This window comes from Lethenteron reissneri, chromosome 5, assembly GCF_015708825.2.
Source record: "Lethenteron reissneri isolate LAM-NWPU_2019-01 chromosome 5, ASM1570882v1, whole genome shotgun sequence".
Lineage (NCBI taxonomy): Eukaryota > Metazoa > Chordata > Hyperoartia > Petromyzontiformes > Petromyzontidae > Lethenteron > Lethenteron reissneri.
In genome coordinates this window covers 7,568,720-7,590,547 of record NC_083783.1, presented here as the reverse complement: position 1 = coordinate 7,590,547, position 21,828 = coordinate 7,568,720, and the positions used below count along the sequence as shown (strand labels likewise).

At 48.4% G+C, this 21,828-nt stretch overlaps 1 protein-coding gene across 2 annotated transcripts; it reads left to right on the top strand.

Annotated features, from left to right (window-relative positions):
• The first annotated feature begins 815 nt into the window (after positions 1-815).
• LOC133351968 (uncharacterized) lies at positions 816-21,823 on the top strand. 2 transcript variants are annotated; one of them, XM_061567615.1, is made up of 10 exons: positions 816-969; positions 1,859-2,815; positions 9,536-9,614; positions 11,472-11,635; positions 12,778-12,848; positions 13,844-13,902; positions 15,331-15,486; positions 16,817-17,042; positions 17,459-17,695; positions 19,884-21,823. In XM_061567615.1, the coding sequence occupies exons 2-10, from the start codon at positions 1,937-1,939 to the stop codon at positions 19,939-19,941; spliced, it is 1,929 nt and encodes a 642-aa protein (XP_061423599.1). In that variant the 5' UTR covers positions 816-969; positions 1,859-1,936; the 3' UTR covers positions 19,942-21,823. The 2 variants fall into 2 exon arrangements, with proteins under 2 accessions (XP_061423599.1, XP_061423607.1); XM_061567623.1 differs by lacking the exons at positions 816-969; positions 1,859-2,815 and adding an exon at positions 8,413-8,676 and having other exon boundaries at positions 19,884-21,810.
• The last annotated feature ends 5 nt before the right edge of the window (positions 21,824-21,828 follow it).

Here is a 21,828-nt window from a genome sequence, read left to right as displayed (position 1 = left end):
CGGTGTCAGATATTACTCGTCACTGATGTTGGCCGTGAGCGGGCATTGAAGCCCCCGGTCGCTGGGTTCGTAGCGCAGCGCTAACCGCGACACCACCGCTCCCCACTATCACCCCCCTACCGTGCACATCCCCCCCCACCACACACCCCTACTCCCCCACCCAACTAGACCCCCCCACCACTACCCCCCCACCCACCCCTAGCCCCCCCACACACCCCTACCCCCCCACCCAACTAGACCCCCCCACCACTACCCTCCCACCCACCCCTAGCCCCCCACACACCCCTACACCCCACACACCCCTACCCCCCCACACATCCCTAGCCCCCCACACACCCCTACCCCCCCCCACCCACCCCTACCCCCCACCCACCCCTAGCCCCCCCACACACCCCTACCCCCCACCCACCCCTAGCCCCCCCACACACCCCTACCCCCCACCCACCCCTAGCCCCCCCACCCACCCCTAGCCCCCCCACACACCCCTACCCCTCCACCCAACTAGACCCCCCACCACTACCCTCCCACCCACCCCTAGCCCCCCCACCCACCCATACCCCCCACCCACCCCTAGCCCCCCCACACACCCCTACCCCCCCACCCAACTAGACCCCCCACCACTACCCTCCCACCCACCCCTAGCCCCCCACACACCCCTACCCCCCACACACCCCTACCCCCCCACACACCCCTACCCCCCACACACCCCTACCCCCGCCCACCCACCCTACCCCCCCACACACCCCTACCCCTCTCTCCACCCCACCCCCACCATGCAGGTCACTCCTGCAGCTCCGTGTGGGCTTGACGAGGAGGAGGAGGAGAAGGGGGGAGGAAGCTGCAAGAGGTGGTGGATTAGCAACCACGACCATCATCATCATCATCGCTGCCTCGGCTCCTGCTCGGCTGTGGGCTCGGAGGCTCTGGATGTGAGCGCACGGACGAGTGAAGGGGGCAAAGATCACGCGAGTGAGTCAATTTGTGTGTGTGTGTACATTGAACTTCTTTCGCACCGTACGTAGCCAACCGTGCTATTCGGAGTCGCTGTTTGTGTGTGGCAGTGCAGCGGTTAGCGCCCTGCGCTACGAACCCGGCGACCCGAGTTCGCTTTTCGCTCACGGCCAACACCGGCGACGATTATCTGACACCGGTCGTGGGCCTCCGCGAGGTCGACTCAGCCTCAAATGAGGAACCGGTGCGGTGCGTAAAAGACATCGCCGCTAGGGAGACAAAGGCGGCTCAGCGTGGTGCTGGCCACCCACCCCCTCGTGTGTCGTGCCACTCGCTGACAGCACTTGCCCCAATTGTCTGTTTGAGACTATACGGGGGTGTTTGTGTGTGTGGAAGAGACAACCTTTCCAATTTGACGTATTTTTTTCAACTCAATTTGAAAAATAATAAATAAAAATATGGCCAGCCTTTCGATCAAACCACAATAGGAGCAAAGCCTCCGGTCAGGTCGTGTTGGTCTTGGCGGTGTTTCTGACCAAACTTGGTCATGCTGGTCAATGTGGATTGGTGAATAGGGGGGGGGGGGGTTGGGGGTGGGTTAAGGTTAGAACCAGGTCAGATATCGCCCGCCACTGATGTTAGCTGCGGATGCGAATCAAATCCAGATTGCAAGGTTCACAGCACAATGCAAACGCATCAGTGCCACCGCTCCATCCAATAGCACACGTTCCCTTATTGTAGAATGTTTGCAGTTATTGGTTAATATTATACGAAGCTTAAAAGGATTTGTATTTATTTGATTAAATTACGTTTGGGTTTTTTTTGCCTAAAGTACGGCCACGTTGGATGTCCACGCGGTCAATGATTCATTGCCCGTTCACGCATTACCTCTCTCTTTGTTTCACAGGAGGGGGCGGACGAGTTTGGCGGAAATTAGGACATCGTAAGCAACAACAACAAGAATACATCTTGTGCTCCCCGCGGCATGTCCATGTGGAAGGCACCCACCTTCAGCGTGTTCGAACCCCGCAGCTACGACAACCGTGAAAGTCTGGCGCGCAAGTTTGCAGCGTGGCAGAATTGCCTGCGATCGAATGACAAAGGAGAAGATGATGAGGACATCCGCGCCACGGAAACACAACGACAGACCTCGTACGATGCGCCTGCTTCCGAACGAGCAGCCGCATACAGCCTTAACGGCGAGACAATTCTGGAGGATGACCCCGGTCCAGGATCGCGTTTTGACGAGAGTCACCGCAGTTCAGCTACATTATATTCAGACCATTCAGGCTTGAATGGTGCACGCTTTGCTGGTGAAAAGTTGCTCCCGTTACATCCTCCGTGGGACGAGAGAGACAGCACGCGTGTCGTTCACTCCGGCACCGCTCCGTCCGCCGTGAACACCGGGACTTTACCGTTTCGCAAAAGTGGCATTGCCCAGATTCCCACGCATCTCCCGCTCGATTCCTCCGCCTCTGCCAAGAACGAGACACGATGGCACGGCATCGACTCCGACTATGAGCAACGTCTTTCCCAGGGGCATGCCGGAGAGCGATCGCTGCACACGAGTTGGACAAGAACACTTGTGCCTCGAGTGCCCGGAAGTTTTGAGCAGCTGCTAAATTCACAGCTTGAGAATGCCCTCTCCAAATTCAGCTCCCTCGTCCCTCTCGAGCCACGAGGGTTTCCCCTGCACAAGAGTAGCTCGCCCGTAGAGACGGAGAGGTCCGCGTATCGGACATTCGACGGCTCGTCGGATGGGATGTCACTCATCGCGGGGGAACGCACCGCCCCACCGTGGGATTACGAGATGCCAACTGCAGGAGACACGGTGTCTGCACTGCTGGAGTTTGGCATTGTCCAGGTCTGCCTCCGCCACCGCACATTTAACAATGATATTATAATCATGATTGTGATCATGATAATGTATGTACTTATCCAGGAAAGGCACACTGAGTCGTAGGACTCGTTATCAGAAGGGTCCTGCATTGGGTTTTTATTTTAAGATGTTTTCAGCAAATTCATGATGAGCTGTTTGTACACGCGGGAGGAAACCGGAGCACCTGGAGAATACGTGGGAGGGGGCAATACGGTATCCCCGTACAGATGGAAACAGATGGCGATGAGTCCACTTGCTGTACTGCCTTCTCCTGGCAATCCAGGGTGCCATGATGCCCTTATCGTGTCAAGGTGTCATACCTTGATGCTCACGGGTAGAGAGTTTAACAACATTTGTGGTGGCCTATGTGGTGACCCATAATCACCAATTAACCCTTGACCCTGACCTCCTGCCAACGTGGCCACGACACTTCCCCATTGCCTCGAAGTGCACCTGGCCTGGCACAAGCACCTCGGTGACGTCACTACCACTTTTGTGGCGAATTGGCGGTGGTTGCTGTTGCATTTGGTGAGCGGTGGGTACGAGGTAATGATTAGTGCCTTGCACTATGAACTCATCAAACCACGAGTTACATTCTTGGCCATGGTTGACATACCGTGTCAACCCATGCGGTTTACTCCGTATTCTTGTACAAGGAAGTTGAGTTTTCAGGTCCATACGGCGTACAGCCGTTTGAACACGGGGCAAAACAAAAAAGTGCCTATTTGTTTGTGTTTCTCTCTTGTGATGGGACTTTGTAGGATGAACGTTGAGATTTATAAGGGCACGGGGTGACCAATACGGTCTGAATTGGTCTGTAGTAAGGGAGGCATTGATAAGAGGTTGACATGTATGGGTTGACATCGGTGGCGAGTGACGATCTGAACTTGTCCTGGGCCCCCCCCCTCCATCATCTTCACCAGCGTGGTGAAGTATGGTCAAACAAGTGCCGTGACCGACATGGCGTTGTGGAGGTCTAAGCCCCACATTACAGGAAACGATGACACTTTCATGCACCAACGATGTCTTCTGATCCCCTTCGTATTCCGAAGCTCTGTTCCTGTGGGTGATCGGGCTTTTGCCAGTGCAGCTCCAAGACGTACGGAAATGCGTTGCCTCTGATAATTACAAGGCAATCACAATCTCTAGAGCTATTTTAATCTGCCATGAAAACTCACCTCTTTTAAAATGGCATTTTCCCCCCATAGTTCCCGGTCGTTTATGCTGGCTCCATGAGTTTTTTTCCCAGCTTTCCATACCCGGGCGCACATTGGGATCCTTGCATGAAATGCTCCTTTGCAAATGTAAATTATGATTATAATAAATCCAGCAGTGGATTGACAAAGGGCGGTTATTCTAAATAAAACGTGCTGTACGTGTAACAACTTCTGTGTGTGAAACAAACAAACAGGTGTCAATTTTAATTGCCTTTTGTCTGTTAGCAGCTGGCCTGATCTCCAGAAATAACAACGATTTTTCCTCCACAAACGCTGTTGCTACGACTTCGCTTATTGTCGCAAGGTTCCTGTAGCGAGGGAAGCCTAAGGCGCTTTGGCGTTAATCTGCAAATATTGCAAACTCAAATGCTGCAGCGTAAGGCTTCCGTTGGCAAACATTAAGGTAAACAATTCAGTTCCACTCATGGGGCAGGAGCCAGTGAATGGGAGTGGGCGCGTGTGTGTCTGTGTGTTTGTGTCTGTATGTCTGTGTGTGTCTGTGTGTGTCTGTCTGTGTGTGTCTGTCTGTGTGTGTCTGTGTGTGTCTGTCTGTGTGTGTCTGTGTGTGTCTGTCTGTGTGTGTCTGTGTGTGTCTGTCTGTGTGTGTCTGTGTGTGTCTGGGGAATATGGGGAGCGGACGTAAGCGGGAATCGAACTCGGCAAGCCGAGTTCGATTCAATGTAAATCCGGTTAATCCGTTCTGACCTTTTTTTTGGTTTTTGAAGCACAAAAATATGAAACAAATGACAATACACATTACTGTAGTACTGTACAGTATAGTAATGTATAAAGAGAGAACACTAACCTTGCTTGAGATGACTTCTGGCATGGAGGAAGGCAGGTGGGAGGCGGGTGTCACCTGCATTGCTGTTCTTGTCACCTTCATTGCTGCTCCGCACTTTCTTCTTTCCACCATGCTTCTTGGGAGCCATATTGGGAGTCCAGTACAGTAAGCACTCAAACGGGTGAACTGTACAATACAGTAAGTACAGTATTGTACAGTACAGTAGTACAGTACTGTGTGTGCTAAAAAGCACACCAAAAATCAAAAAGTCACTGAAAGTGTCTTCACAGTACTCACAGTACTCCTTTCTGTGTCTCTGCTTCTGTCCACGATCTTCCTACAGGAAGTCACGACCATGTGACAGCCTGGAATTAGCATAAAAATGGCCGCGGCTCCTGTTCGTGAACCGAAGCGGAGTTCGTGAACCGGAGCATATTTTTATGAAATTTTCTGTTCGTGAACCGAGTTGTTCGTGAACCGAAGCGTTCGTGAACCGAGGTATCACTGTATACTCTGTCTCCATGAGGGGCGGGGCTCTGGGGGATCGTAGCTCCTGCCCAGCCCCCCCCCCCTCCCCTCAGAGGGGTTCCAACCGCCGTTGGCCCGACCGGTCCGGACCGGTTTCTACCCCTCCCGCTGGTTGTTGCACGTGTGTGTCAATCATGACCAGCACACACCTGTCCACAACAAGTATAACCCGTAAAAACAAAGTTTTTCACTATAAATCCTTTATATGCGTGGCGGCTAGAGTCCTCTCGTCCTCTGGCTTGAGATAGCTGCCACCTATGGGTCAGATGATTGCATTGCACCATTAAGCAATTGGTAATTAAATATAATATTTTTGTCCTAAAAAGTGTAAAATTTTGGAAAAAAAATTTCACGAACATTAATTGTCACGCACAACGAGTCTGTGTGGAAAATGTCAGCTCGATTGGATCACGGGAAGTGGGTTAAAAAACGACCGAAAGATTTGCACGGTCGTAAGCAAGCAAGCGAACTTAATATAAAGGATTTAAAAATAGTTGCTGGTTCATTTGATAAACCTACCACGCAATAGTCCATCCCGCAGCGTTTGAATTGTGGCTAATGTATTTACGAGCAATATTATTCGTGCTTCTAGATTTGAAGCTTTCGTGACTGCAAGGATTCATAACTCTTAGTTCTTTCGGTAAAGTCACGTAGGTAGAAAATTTAAATAAAAATTAATAAAAAATAAAACAATAAAATCACGACGTTTCGGAGGCAACACAAGTCTCCGTCATCAGGTGGGACCGTCACAGCCAGATTTGCTGCAACAAGTGAGGCAAGGATTCAAGATGCAAGCCCTTAAATACAAGTTGGGGGGGAGGAGAGGGGGTTAGATTATACTGGTAGGAACGAAGTGGACCAGACACCAATAGATTATATCGTCCGTCCGTTTGTCCGTCCGTCCGTCCGTGTAGCAACATCGCCCCCTACTGCAAACACTTGGCATGACCCTACAAAAACCTTTAGACTCAGTGACGCTATCCTGGTAGCAACATCGCCCCCTACTGCAAACACTTGGCATGACCCTACAAAAACCTTTAGACTCAGTGACGCTATCCTGGCTAAACAAGTGTAACATTCCCTTATAATTCCCTCAGATAGCTTTTAATTAAAACATTTAAATTAATGAGGCTTTCCTGGCTAAACACGTGTAACATTCCCTTATAATTCCCTGAGATAGCTTTTAATTAAAACTTTGAAATTAAATAAAAAAAACTCACAGCGCCCTAATAATTCCCTGAGATAGCTTTCAATTACAACTTTGAAATTAAATAAAAACTCACAGCGCCCTAATAATTCCCTGAGATAGCTTTTAATTAAAACTTTGAAATTAAATTAAAAAATCACAGCGCCCTAAAGCCTACAGCTAGGCCTAAAGCCTAGAACTAGGCCTGAAACTCTCCCTTCGTATCGTACCCCCGCGTGTGTGAAAGGGAGTTATGTTTAACAATGTTACATTCCCTCATGTTTTTAAATAGAAACATTTAAATTTAAAGCTTTTACATAAATCATTAAAACATTTAAATTAAAAATTAACTCACAGCACCCTAAAGCCTACAGCTAGGCCTAAAGCCTAGAACTAGGCCTGAAACTCTCCCTTCGTATCGTACCCCCGCGTGTATGAAAGGGAGTTATGTTTAACAATGTTACATTCCCTCATGTTTTTAAATAGAAACATTTAAATTTAAAGCTTTTACATAAATCATTAAAACATTTAAATTAAAAATTAACTCACAGCGCCCTAAAGCCTACAGCTAGGCCTAAAGCCTAGAACTAGGCCTCAATCTCTCCCTTCGTATCGTCCGATTCGGTGTAGCAACATCGCCCCCGACTGCAAACACTTGGCAGGACCCTACAAAAACCTTTACACTCAGTGGGGCTTTCCTGGCTTAACAAGTGTAATAATACATTATGTTTATATTCTTTGGTTATTCGTTCCTACCAGCCCACCCCGCAGGGTCCTGTTTCGTGATGACGTTTTTTGGTGGGGTAAGGGGGGGTGGTTAGATTGCGTAAATATATAAATGTGTCGTTAACCCGCCACCACCCGACACAGCCAATTCAGTAAAGTTTGTCCCGTAAACAAAACGTGCCAATGAGTGACCGCTTCAGCACAGAGGTCGGTGTGCTGAAGTAGCGACGTGACAAACCTCACTAATTGTCTGCGTCGGGTGGTGCTGGGTCAACGACACATATTTACGCGATCTAACCCAACAACAACAACAAACAAAAAACAATCCCTGATCACGCGGCTACACGCACGGAGCCCATGCAACCGCGTTGCCACGAGATTTGCGTTTTTTAAATCCTTTATATTAAGTTCACTTGCTTGCTTGCTTACGACCGTGCACATCTTTCGGTCGTTTTTTAACCCACTTTCCGTGATCCAATCGAGCTGACATTGTGCACACAGACTCGTTGTGCGTGACAATGTATTTTCGTGAAATGTTTTTTTCCAAAATGTAACATTTTTTAGGGAAATATAATAAAATATTTAATTACCAATTGCTTAATACTGGCAGACAATCATCTCACCCATAGGTGGCAGCCATCTCAAGCCAGAGGACGAGAGGACTCTAGCCGCAACGTATATAAAGGATTTAAAAACTTTGTTTTTAAATCCTTTATATTAAGTTCACTTGCTTGCTTGCTTGCGCGCTTACGACCGTGCAAATCTTTCGGTCGTTTTTTAACCCACTTCCCGTGATCCAATCGAGCTGACATTTTGCACACAGACTCGTTGTGCGTGACAATTTATTTTCGTGAAATAAATTCCAAAAATTTTCCACTTTTTAGGAAAACACTTTTTTCATATTTAATTTAAAATACCAATGTGATAAAAATGAAACTCTTACTCAAGAAAAACAGTAATGACTAATAAAATAAAACCGATGCCACGCATATAAATGATTTATAGGGAAAAACTTTGTTTTTACGGATTAATTTTTTACGGGTTAATTTTTAAAAAAAAACACGCGCGCGGCTGTCGCACGCCCACACACACACCACGTGCAATTCCACACCGATCGGCTTAAGCAAATCCCCGTCCCGCGCATCTAAATTTAGCGCACGCACCTTCAACGTTCGCATCACACACGCCGGGCATTTAACCCATCGGTCGACGTGCGGACCCACGGCACCACGCCAAGTCCGCCCGCACCGACGGACTTCGACGCTCGACGTTCGGATGCGTCGTGCCCCGCGCAAGTTTAGTACGGGCAGAAGCCGGTGATTTCGACGAGATGGCATCGATCTTCATCGCCCTGGGCGTCGAGTGGGCATTGCGCTCCTCGCTGTGCCACCTGGGCCTGCATTGGGTTTGTATTTTGTTGTTTTTTATTAGGTCGCCGCATTTTAATTCGGGTGAAACTGCGGTCCGTTTGCCGTGCGGCGATGTCGTTGCTTCGCGTGGGAACATGACGGATGGAGGTTGTCTGTGGGTTGCAGCATTGGTTAACGGGCTTGTGCGCAATTGAGAGATAAATGGAGCTGAATCCCGGCTTATTGTTTGGCATTATCATACAGCTTTTTTTGGTAAAGTCACGTAGGTAAAAAATGAAATAAAAATTAATAAAAAATAAAATAATAAAAATCACGACGTTTCGGAGGCAACACAAGCTTCCGTCTTCAGCTTGCGTTGCCTCCGAAACGTCGTGATTTTTATTATTTTATTTTTATTAATTTTTATTACATTTTTTACCTACGTGACTTTACCGAAAAAACTAAGAGTATCAATCCTTGCAGTCACGAAAGCTTCAAATCTAGAATTATCCGACAGCCTTGTTGGCCGGTGTTCATCACAGCGCAGTGAGGATTTAAACAAGATAAGGTGATGCTGGTACAGGGCGATAATTGTCGTTTCGAGTACGCTTTGTTGTTGCGGCACGACCGACTGGCCGTGCTTGCTTTAATGCAGTCTTTTTACAACCTCCAGTCCTTTCGCCGCATCCCACTCCAGGTTTTCCACACACACACACACCGCCAATCGGGCGCAGTTACGATGCGTAATATGCTTTCGTTTGCATTTGAATGGAGGCGACAAACGCAGAAAGGCGGATTGTGGCGTGCGGGTGAATTGCTGCTGCCAGTGATCTCGGCTCGAGATTTAATCAGCCGCTTGTCCCATCTGTCCTCCCTCCCCCTCCTCCACCACCACCATACCGACATCTGTCACAGGCGCTGCCCCGAGTGACGGCTCTGACAGAGGAGGAATCTCTCAAGTCCAACTCCCCGGCCGCTCTGCGCAGGGACATAGGTGCGTCTGCTGTCCTCATTTGCAGCGAGACAGGAGCGAGGATTCTTCCCGTGCTCTGTGACCACAGTTATGGCTTTTCACAGTTTTGGGCTCATGATATGGCCTCCGTCTGGACACACAGACGTATCGAGTGACTGCAAGGAATCATATTCTTAGGTTTTTTCGGTAAAGTCCTCTAGGTAAAAAAATTATAATTAATAAAAGTTAAATAAAATAAAAATCACGACGTTTCGGAGGCAACACAAGCCTCCGTTAATTTTGGAGCTTTCGTGACTGCAGGAATTATTCTTTGGTTTTTTCGGTAAAGTCACGTATAAAAATAAAATAATAAATTAAATAATAGCATACGACGTTTCGATTGCAACACAAGCAATCATCATCAGGTATAACGAAATAGCGACATAGAATATAACCAGAAAACTATAGACAGACATATAAGCAGACAGATATCACCAAGATACATAGAGAGAGCAACCCAGGTACAGAGAGAGGTGATCGTCTCTGTGGGGTGGCCTTAAATAGACAGAGGGGGGCGGAGGCAGAGAGAGGGAGGGGGTAGGGAAAACATTTACATGTCAATGAGTACGAAGGGAGGGGAGTAAGGTAAGCAGGCTTAGAGGGAGACAGAACACACTAAATTAAATAACCTAGCAAAGTATCGAAATGTTATGTAAAACGACACAGAGAGTCGGTCAACACACAATTAACGCATTGCCTGGTCGATTACGTATTTCAAAGATTGCTAAGTTAGAATTTAAGTGTGAAAATTCCAAAGAAAGACAAAACATAAAAAAAGAGGAACGGAGACACACAGACAGAGCAGAACCTAAGAACGATACAAAACGAGTGTAGACAGAGAAAATTACACTAAATATACAGGCAGAGAGAGAGAACAAGAAACCCAGAGAGAGAGAAAAAGGTAAACTTGGAACTTCCCCGTAGAAGTGGTTCAATCTTAATTTTGGAGCTTTCGTGACTGCAGGAATTATTCTTTGGTTTTTTCGGTAAAGTCACGTATAAAAAAAACGTCGTATGCTATTATTTAATTTATTATTTTATTTTTATACGTGACTTTACCGAAAAAACCAAAGAACAAGCCTCCGTCTTCAGGTGGAACCGTCACAGCACGATTGCTGTATCAAGTCAACACAAGACGGAAGTTTGTATTGCCTCCGAAACGTCGTGATTTTTATTTTATTTAAATTTTGCTTTTATCAATTTAATTTTTTTACCTACGTGACTTTACCGAAAAAAACCTAAGAATATGTAACTACGACTCACCACCACAACAGCACACGATAAACTACCTCGAAAAGAGGATGATCCCGGGAAAGCCAGAACACGTAGCGACCGTCGGAGCAAATCAATGAGGCGTGTCCTTTTCAGGGTTTCATTTCTCGCTCGATATTTTCCGGAACGCTGCTCGGCTGGCTTGTGCCTTGCTAGTAGGGGATTATTGGCATGAGGCATGACCACGAGAGTGCATGGTACGCCGATCCATAACGATTCCTCTTTTTCTTTTACTGTACTCCGTATTCGCACACACCACCGCAGTATCATGGGGACAAAAATAAGGCGAAGATGGACGTGGCGTGGTTTGCCAAAACAATTTCCCCGGAGCAACGTGTGTCTGCAACAACAACATTTTCTTGCCGTGGTTTTCACACCTGATGATGATTGCTTGTCGTGAGAATTTAATTGTTTATTATTTTTATTATTTTATTGTTTCCCTTTTACGTGACTTTACCGAAAGAACCAAGAATATGGCTTGCGTTGTTGTTTGGTCACTGGCCGAGAGGAGAAACTTGGGGATGATGTGGAGACACTGGGCCGCGTTCACCTTCCCCCCCCGCACAGACGATCTGCGCGCCCAGGTGGAGGAGCTGCGAGTGGCTAGCGAGGGGCTCGTGGCATCGCTGTCTCGTGCCGAGGGCGAGATCTCCGCTCTTCGCCGCGAGCTGCAGCGCCGTGATCTTCGTGCGGACGAGGCCGCGAGGGAGAACCGCGCACTCCGGGAGCAGGTGAACGAGACGACGGGCAAAATCCGGCGGTGGAGGCGATACGAAATCCGCACGACGGGAAAATGCGTCTGACCGTCTGTCGGTCACAGGGCTCACCTTAATCGATTTTGGCTCATTCCGACTGGAAGGAACCCACGAACTCTGGTATTCACGATAAGCATTGTATGACCTACAGTCCTGAGGTGAAGAAAATGTTGATAGAAATGTTTCACTTTGCTCATCTTATGGGGTTTTAGAAACGTCTAAATGATCTCCCATTTCAAGTGAAGAATGGGGAGAATTTCAGTTGAAAATGCGTACGCATTTTAAACTTACGGTTGGTTGTGGGTAAACTATGAATTTAAATATATAGATGGACAAAAGTCCGTTTTATCACATATATATGGAATAAAAATTGTCCATAAGACTCGTTTCAGTCGAGAATTTTGCCCACTTACACAAACGGTTACTGGAAAACACCGATATCCGAGCCCCCGGGCGTGTCCGAACGTTGCAACATCTTTAGTTCTAAAGCTCGCTGCCATGGTGAAATCTGCGACTGCCAATGCGACCTCTCATCCATAATAAAGTTTTTTTTTGGGGGGTTAAATCGCGTAAATATAAATGCGTCGTTAACTCGCCACCACCCAACACAGCCAACTGGTAAGGTTTGTCCCGTTAAAACACATTCCTGCGGAGGGAGCTGGTAGGAACGTTGGGTTGCTCAGGTCAATGGCCAGGGTCAACGGCGGCGTGGTGTATTCCGCAAATATTGCCGACTATGAGGGCGGGCACAAGCCGGCGTGAGTAGGTTAAACGTTGAGTTTTATAAGGGCATCACGGGGTGACCAGCCCCTCCCCACCCAGCCCCTCCCCATCCCAGCCCTACCCTCCCCTCCCCACCCAACCCCTCTCCACCCTCCCCTCCCCACCCAGCCCCTCCCTCCCCACCCAGCCCCTCCCTGCACGACGGACGGACGAATCACAATAATCCCCTGTGGGCTGATGGAACCAGGAGGTTCCTACCAGTACAAAAATGTGCCAACGAGTTGCTTCTTCAGCTCACCGGTGTGTTGGAGAGTAAACCCGCAACATTTACGACTTAAGATTACCGTGACGTTTCGCGACCTCTGACCCCGCCGGCGCGTCGTGACGCTGTGCAGGCGGACCGACTGCAGGGCGGCAAGCAGCCGGGCACCCAAGCCGGACCCCACGAGATGGCCCTTCTCCAACGGTGCGGCCGCACTCTCCAGCACTCGCACACGCCCTGAACTAAACTATAAACTCTCTTATTTTAAAGGTTTAAAGCCCACTGAGCTATTGTAACTCTTTTTGTCTCAGAAGCGACCTTGGCCACAAGCGATATCGCAACGAGGTGGCTTAATCGCGTGGGAATGTATTGCAGCCAAATATCCTGAAACGCATGTTGTCGATTGTAGAAATGTGGAGGGGAAAACTTCTTTCGCACCTTACGTAGACAACCGTGCTAATCGGAGGTGTGGGGGAAGGATAACAAACACAAAAAGCAGATCTAAAGAAATCCTTCTCAGTTACAACATTTATCGTGCTTTTTTTTCGATTTAAAGCTTTCGTGACTGCAGGGATTCATCTTCTTGGTTCTTTCGGTAAAGTCACGTAGAATGGAAATAATAAAATAATACAAATAAAACATAATAAAAGCAAATAATACATTTGTATTTTCTTTTTTTATTATATTATTTTATTATGTTTTATTTTTATTCTTTTATTATTTCCATTCTACGTGACTTTACCGAAAGAACCAAGACGATTTATCGTGCTACTTGTTTTTGGCTGTTTGACACGTCGCGCCTTTTGGCCTGTGCTCAGCATTGTTTAATATATGCGAAGGCCCTCGAGATGTGTTGTATCCCGGTTGCGTTATCGGCATCCAATCACGAGACCAGTTATCCATTCAGATCTCTGACCGAGCGCTACAATCCTTGGTGCTAAAGAACGGCCCAAAGAAGTGGATGTCATGGAGCTACTTCTGAGATCCCTTCAAGAGACCTCTGATCCATACAGTAAAGGGCGGCACTTTCCCACTCGCCCTGCAGCAGAGAGTAATGTTCGTCGCGTGACAGTCAAACTAACATTTCTATTAAAAGCTGGAGTTTCGTCAAATTAAGTGCAAAACCAAATTCAAGGGTCTGATTGCTGCTGCTGCTGATGATGATCAACTCATGTGCTGCGCTTATTTGTATTCGTTAGGTTTGCAAGCCAAGGCACAGAGGTGCACACCAACCCTGACTTCTCTGCGTGGGATGGTGGTAAGCGTCACGTCGAGCCACGGACACCAACATCAACAACAACATCAACAACATAAACAAATCCCCTCCCCACGATTTGATCTCAACAACAGGATCGCGACGGCTCAAGTGGCCGCCGCTTTGTTGACGTAAAAACCACAACAGCTGCAGCAGTGTTCACCGTGGAGAACCGCGCGGTTCCAGTGATGTCGACACACAGCGTGCACACAATGCGCGTGTGGATGTCAAGTTCAAGTTCATTTATTAGGTATAGCCCTGTGAGCCATTCGGCTCTTGAATCGGGTGCAACCGCAACAAACAAAAAACATGAACAAGAATACATCTTATAGTGACTAAGCTGCAAACAGTAAATCCAAGAAAAGACAGCAAAATATTGCAGAAAAATCACCGTACACCAACACTGCAAAAATCCCAGTGGGATGCAAGTCAAACAACAACAACAACCACAAGACAACTTAGATTAAGGCCATCAGTCTAACTCCGTACTACAACAAACAAACATGGCCAAACCAAAAAACTTTTCGAAAATCACCAAAGTAAAGCCATAAAAGCAATGAAACAGTGGTCATAGGATGCGCTTTGTGCCCATAATGGATGTGTGCATGAGAATCATGTCAGACGTAGCTTCCTTTCAAGAAGCTTAACGTGCCCACTCCGTTTTCCCAACATGTTTTGAGCGATGGTCTGCAGTCGAGAATCTCAATCACCACAGGATATTTGTAACCTCCCCCCCATAATTTCCATGCACGCCCTGGCCGTATCGCTGCAATCCGTACAGCATCTACTGCCACCTTGGATTTGTCGAAGGACCTTAACATTCAACTAGGACATCATCGACACAAACTGTTGCTTACATGCCATGCGAAAGAATAATTTGTAACTTAGTGCATTCCGTATTTGCGTCATTCTTATAGCGCATTGCTATCCACGAAGCAAGACGCTATTTTCCACAGACACAGTCTGCGCTAGTTTCACAGTCGAGAGCGATGCTGCTGCTGCTGCTGCGTGTGCAATTCCCCCTGAATAGTTTGCGGTGGAGTTTTTATTTTATTTGGCAAAACGTCGACCGGAATGCAATTCCTTCCGTCTTTTCGAATGATATCACGGGACCTTTAACGTCCATTCCGAAGCAGACGGCGCGTATTTTACGGTCAACAAACCTGCGGTATTAACCACGGCGGCCTGTCGGATAACGGACGACGGACATCCGCAACGAGCGACAAAGCGCGCTACCTGCTGAGCGACACATCACCGCCCCTGCGGTTTCGTATTCGCGGTTTCGAGCATCAGGTCGGCGCAACCTAAGAACTCCTGATGAGGACCGCATGGAATTCATGGACTGCCCATGCGCGTGTGTGTGCGTGTGTGCGTGCGTGTGTGCGTGCGCAACCATCGCTGTGTGTGTGCACCGTTTGCGTGCGAGAACAGCGCTGCTCCCGCCGGAGTCACGTTCCGCCCTCACGTGCGCGTCCCCGGCGTCGGTGGCCAGCAGCGACCTGACGGACGAGCTGCTCACGGGCTTCGAGGTCACGGAGGGCGGCGCGGAAGCCGGGCCGTGTCGAGCCGACGCCGCGTCGTTTGCCGGTGAGGGCGACACGCGCGCAACGCTCGGGGCGGGTGGCGGGCAAGTGGCGTGGCTGTACATACGTACGTACGTGCGTGTGTTGAACTTCTTTCGAACCGTACATAGCGGTCGAGCGTGCAGGCCGTGCAACTGAACCGGGGGTCGAAGGGCCGGATTGGCCCAGGCATCGGGCGAGGGAGAGTTCAAAGCTGTTGCGTAAAACACGAACACCCAGGCTACGGAATGTAAGGGGTGGCAGGGAAACGGGTTGCGTTGTTTTGATTTAAAGCTTTCGTGACTGCAGGGATTCATATTCTTGGTTCTTTTGGGAAAGTCACGTAGAAGGGAAAAAATAAAATAAGACAAATATAAAACAATAAAATTCTCACGACGTTTCGATTACAACACAAGCAATCATCATCAGGTGTGAAAACCACGGCAAGAACATTTTCTTGCCGTGGTTTTCACACCTGATGATGATTGCTTGTCGTGAGAATTTTACTGTTTAATATTTTAATTATTTTGTTTCGCTTCTACGTGACTTTACCGAAAGAACCAAGAATATGGGTTGCGTTGTTGTTTGGTCACTGGCCGAGAGGAGAAACTTGGGGATGATGTGGAGACACCTTCAAAGGCTGCCCCCCGCCGCCCTTACAGTGGCGGAGCGATTGTGCGTGTGCAGGCAGTGCAACTGCACCAGGCAGCGAAGAGGCCGGTAAATCGGAACAGGTCGGGCCCCACGCCAGAGCACGTGACTTGCCTCAGAGAGGATGTGTCGGGTTCGGGTGCAGTGCGTGTTCGGTGGCTGGTGATGCTCGTAAGAGATAAATGATGAATTGAGAAGTTAAGACAATTATGTTTAACCCCAGAGGGAAGGTCAGATGCTGAATATTATGCGGTAGTTTTATTGGATTCAGTAATCAAAACAATTCTGCAGACTAAACGTTTTTTAAGGTGGAAATTAGGATACGACCTTTTTGTCTTGTGGAATTTTGATATGCAAGCAACTCTTTAATAATAAATGCTGATGTTGTCATTGACAATGTGAGTTTATATGTTGTGTTTAGGATGACAAGTTGTAATATATACAGAAGAGGACTTATATGTTTAATGGAGTGCATTACTCGTAGACTGCATTGTGTACAATAAAAGCCTCACAATTTTGTGTTCAATTGGCCGTGCCTCATCTAGCTAAGTACGATTTCTGGGTAACCGAAGTCCGGATATCCAGTCCATGGATGTAGTGTACTCAGAGTCACATGAGCTGTACAGAAGGCAAACTGTGCCTCCTCCACAGTGGTCAATCCCCAACTTTGGTGGACACGCGCTCTCTTGTCGAATGCCTTGCAGACAGCAGCGTCCGGGCGGGGTACCTGGTGCCGCTGCCAGCCATCAGAGTTCCCGGGTCAGAGGTCACGAGGGTGCTCCCCCTTGCCCAGAGCAGGGCCCGCTCCGCCGACAACGTCTCGTCGTTCTCGTCGCCGTTGCCCCGGGGATGCCCGGCCCGAAGCGAGTCGGTCAACACGCTGGCCGGTTCGGCCTCCAGCCGCTTCAACACCCCTCTGTTGGCCAGCCGGTGAGGACGCGCAGAGCAGAGGTCGCAACCGGGTACCCGATACCCGTACCCTACCCGATACCCGGCTACCCGTACCCGGCCGGGTACGGGTACAGGTACCCGTTTGCAACCCTGGTGCGGCCGGGTACGGGTAAGGAATCAAAACCCGTTTGCGACCTCTGGCGCAGAGGGCTTCCATTATTGACACTGTGCTATTTGAATTTTGCCAGGTGAGGCCCTACTCGAGCTACGTAGCTCTTTTTTCCAGAAGTGACCTGGCAATCACAAATGATGGCATTACCGAGGAGGTCCCGCGCTGACCTGGCCCGGCCCGGATGTGACCGTGGATATGTGGTACAAGGGTCAGAGATGCGTGGGCAGTGAATGGACGCCAATCGCCCGACACCGTATCCCCCCCCCCCTCCCTCTCCCCCAAGGTTCACGGGCGATGCGAGCTGCCGCGGCCGCCCCTTCGCCCCTCGCTCGGCGAGCGACCTGCGCGTGGGTCACAGGGTGAAGTTCACGCGCTCGGGCGGGCGGGTGGCGCACGGTGCCGTCAAGTACGTGGGCTGCCTGCCTGGGCGCGAGGGCTCCTACCTGGGCGTCGAGATCGAGGGGGACGCCGAGCCCAACCGCCACGACGGGGAGTACGACGGGCGCAGATATTTCCGCTGGTGAGCGACACCGCACCGATTGCTTGCCACCTATTTACGATATTTTTTTATTTGACCAGGTAAGGCCCGCTGAGATATAAAAACGATTTTTCAGAAGCGACCCAGCCACAAATGATAGCTCAACGAAGTGGCTCGTCATGTGAAAATTGTATAGCAGTCAAATACTGTGACCGGTGGTACGTTGATTCGACACGTGGAGGGAAAAAACAGGAGGAGCCGAAGAAAAATCCACACGACCAAATATACAGGCGTCAGGATCGGGATCGAACCCACCAGCTGCATACCAGGCGAGGGAGTTAACATCTCACCACCGAGAAACCGCTGCACAGAAGAGGAGGGCCGAAGCCAATCAGTTGGTTTCGTAGCTCACGGAGTGTGGGTAGTGGCATTTAAGATTAAGTGGCTGATGGGTTGTCTCCTAAAGAGTTCTTGAGTTTGGTTATTTCCGTATTTTGAAAGCCTCGGGTATTGCCCACGAGTCTCCAATTCTTTTCAATGATTCAGTTCCCGTTGCGATTCCAAATATCGCCACGAGATGGCGCACCAGCATTGTAAGCATCCCAATTCAAGTGAAAGGGCATTTTAACTTGGGAATTGCCGATTCCTGAGAATCGCCCATGGTGCAATCGTGGGATCCCTGTAAGAATTTACCCAGGACGAGATACGATAGGAAAAACCGGTATGTATCTAACAATATTCGTACATAACAGTACAAACACACTGTTACTTACAGAACATTGACGTCTTTTGCCAAGAACTGGGTTATTGTAATTAAATATTTAGTTATAGAGTATTTCGCACCTCCGATTATCACGGTTGGCTTCGTACGGCGCAAAATAAATTCAACACACGTACCTAATACTATTACAAGTCGTAGTTTTAACAGACACAGTCCGTTTGTGACAATCCACTGCTGGATGAGGGCCTTTCCACGCTGTTTGTGTCGTGGGGGTTATTTGACCATACTTCACCGCGCTGGTCAGTGCAGGTGCAGCTGTCCAGCGCCTGGCTGCCCACGATGATTCCCAAGCATACTCTGAAGCGTGCGTATGTGGGGATTAGAGGCTGCAATCGTTTTTTTAACGGTAGCTCCCTTTGCTAGGGCTGTAGCGGAAACTCACAACATTTGCAATCACAAGTTAGCAAAGTCTAAAATCCCCAACAAAATATTCCAACCGTCCCAATGTTCCATAAAACGCAATTACACAATGCATTGTCAATCTTGATTTGAAGCTTTCGTGACTGCAGGAATCCATACTCTTTGGTTCTTTCAGTAAAGTCACGTAGGTAGAAAAATAAAATAAAATAAAAAATAATGTCACGACGTTTAGATCGCAACACAAGCGGTAGTACTCAGGCGAAAAAAAATAATCCAGCAGGTCCACCGGATTATTTTGGATTTTTTTTTTCCGCCCGAGGATGACCGCTTGTGTTGTGATAGAAACATCGTGATGTATTATTTTGTTTTATTTTTCTACCTATGTGACTTTACCGAAAGAACCAAAGAGAATGCATTGTCAGTTCGGTCATTCTTGGTTAATTAGTTTGCAGCCAATTGAGGCATTTGGGCACGTGTCCAAGTCCGTGTCATAGTAACACCACTGCCCGCCAGGGCCATTCGCCGGCACCATTATAGCACGGTTGGCTACGTACGGTGCGAAAGAAGTTGAACATACAGAGACTCCTCTACTTACGAACGAGTTAGGTTTCAGAGGTCTGTTCGTAAGTCGATTTGCTCTTAAATCCAACTTTACTCCTGTCGATTCCATACATGCTGTACGGCATGTACACTAAACACGGGAAACGGCTTTAAAAGCTGTATAATCTCCAGTAGATGCCACTGGTTCTTCATTTTCTGCAGATGTAGATTCCACCACCACCATCTATTGCGCGGTGGTTGAACTTACAACTCTCGGTCCGCATAAGCAACTGGACTTACGGACAGGTTTGTTCGTATCTCTGAAAGTTCGTATTCGCCAGGCCACTTCTGAAAGCTATTGCTCAGCTCACTCGGCGACCTCGAGATGAACATCGCTGAACTCCCCCCAACATACGAAAGGAGCGCAACGCCTCCTGTATCGTGTCAGACGCGCCAGCACACGGAGCAACCTGCACTCCACAATGTATCTGTTGCTACCAAACCCTTACCGCTCCGTTTGTCTGTGTCTCTGTGTGCGTCTTTGTGCAGCAAAATCAACAGAGGCATATTCATCACATTTAGCCGGGTGATCATGGCGTGGGAGTAAGGTGGGAGGGAAGTCGCTCTCCTCCGTGCTCGCTGTCGTCACGTGGCACGCCAAGTCTCCCTCGGCATCAGCGTTTGCGGATTTACTCGCCACGCGACGAATCTCAACAGCTCCGTGAATTCAGGACCCGAGCGACGGCATCGCTCCCACTGCTTCTGCGACCTCCGCCCCGCAACAACGCGTTATTAACTGCACGGGGGTTATTATTAAGTAGGGGGGGGGGGTTACTTTTGAGATGGTGATTGGTGGTCTCTCGCAAACAGTATTTGACATTCATGGTATAACAACTTCCCTTGAGCTTTACCTTCAGTAGATTGAGGTCATCATTTGGAGGCGTAACGATTAAATGTGCCTGGTGATTTGACAAATTGTTTCGATTCAGGGCCATGACTCGATAATATTTTCAGTTGGCCTAAATTTCGTCCCGAATTGTGCTCTCGGCATTGTGCTGTGAGAGATGAAGTATTCATTCGGATCCCTTGCAGAGCAGTTGCAACTCGTGGTAGAAGAGGCACGGCCCATGCAAGCGGATATCATCACAGCTACCTCCGAAATCTCTTTCAAGCGAAATTTGGTCCTCGCAGCAGAGGGCAGCATATCCCTATCCTCACTACCACGAAGGAGAGCGTTACTCAATTGGGACTATACAGAGCAAAACTAATTGCAAATGAGACTATCCTGGGTTTTTTTCCGGGGTAAACAAAACAACGAATATCTGCCGCATGACAATCAAACTAATGTTTTTGCTTTTATTCTCAGAGGTGGAAAAGTTGCCAAATTAAGAGCAAAACCAAATGTATCACGATGGGGGTTTTGTGTAGTTACTGGCTACTTGGGGTAAGCCCATTATCTCAATACACATGAAAACCCAGTTGAAACACAGGCAGCTACTTGGATTTGAACCCATGATCTCCGTGGTACTCTGACATCTGAATCACCTGGTTAAATTTAGTTTATACTTTGAGGTGAATGGTAGCACGACAAATGGTTGCATGGGGTGGTCACATGAACAAACGACAAAAACAAATTAAAAAAAACCTCCCTCGCTTCTTCACCAATGTGATGTACATATCGCAAGCTGAAGCAGCAGCATTAATCAAATAACCGATGCATCATTCCACCACTAAGTTAAGCCATCTCAATTGCAGTGAATTTTAAAAAAAGTCTCAAATATTTACCAACACCACACGGGGTCTGAATGCCTGGCCAGTTTCAGAGGCAAAGAATGCAACTCTGTGCGTTGTCACCAAACTTTGTGTGCACATGCTACTTAAAAAAATAGCGCCACAAGAGCTGGCCTTTTGTGCGTTCAACCTCAGCAGAGGAGTGTTACGAAAAAAAGGCACGCTCATACAAAAAAATGTGTTACGAGATTAATTAAAAATTTCTGGAAAGTCTTATTTAGCACGTGAAAGTGCCTCCCCAAAAACACGCAATAAATGTCATGAAATGTGAGCGGCGGGGCAGAGGTGAGCGCGGTGCGCTCCAAAGCCAGCAACCCAAACACGATTCGCAGCCACGGCTAACATCAGTGGCGAGTGATAACTGAACCCCCCTCCGCATTCCCCAACCCGCACTGACCAGCGTGGTGAAGTATGGTTAAACAACTCTCATGAATGTCATGGCTTGGGGAAGACTTTCAACCAGCACTGACAAAGGACTGAAAAGGCTCCCTTATTTAGTATGAAAGTGAACTGAACTTATTTAAAACGGAAATCTGGATTGCCGCACCCTTGTCATATTACGTCCCATGTGATGAAAGCGGCTGATGCTATTATACATTTTATTACACGCTATATACCACAGTTGTTGCACACAAGTGATGTGATGACATATAGCAGTAAACACTGTGTAGAATCCAGCATGGGGGGGGGGGGGGGGGGGATA

Excerpts from the sequence above, each read along its gene's own strand:
- LOC133351968 (XM_061567615.1), top strand. The coding sequence starts at position 1,937 with ATGTCCATGTGGAAGGCACCCACCTTCAGCGTGTTCGAACCCCGCAGC. Across the intron at positions 9,615-11,471 it reads CGCTCTGCGCAGGGACATAG|ACGATCTGCGCGCCCAGGTG; the intron begins GTGCGTCTGCTG and ends CCCCCCGCACAG. Across the intron at positions 12,849-13,843 it reads GAGATGGCCCTTCTCCAACG|GTTTGCAAGCCAAGGCACAG; the intron begins GTGCGGCCGCAC and ends TGTATTCGTTAG.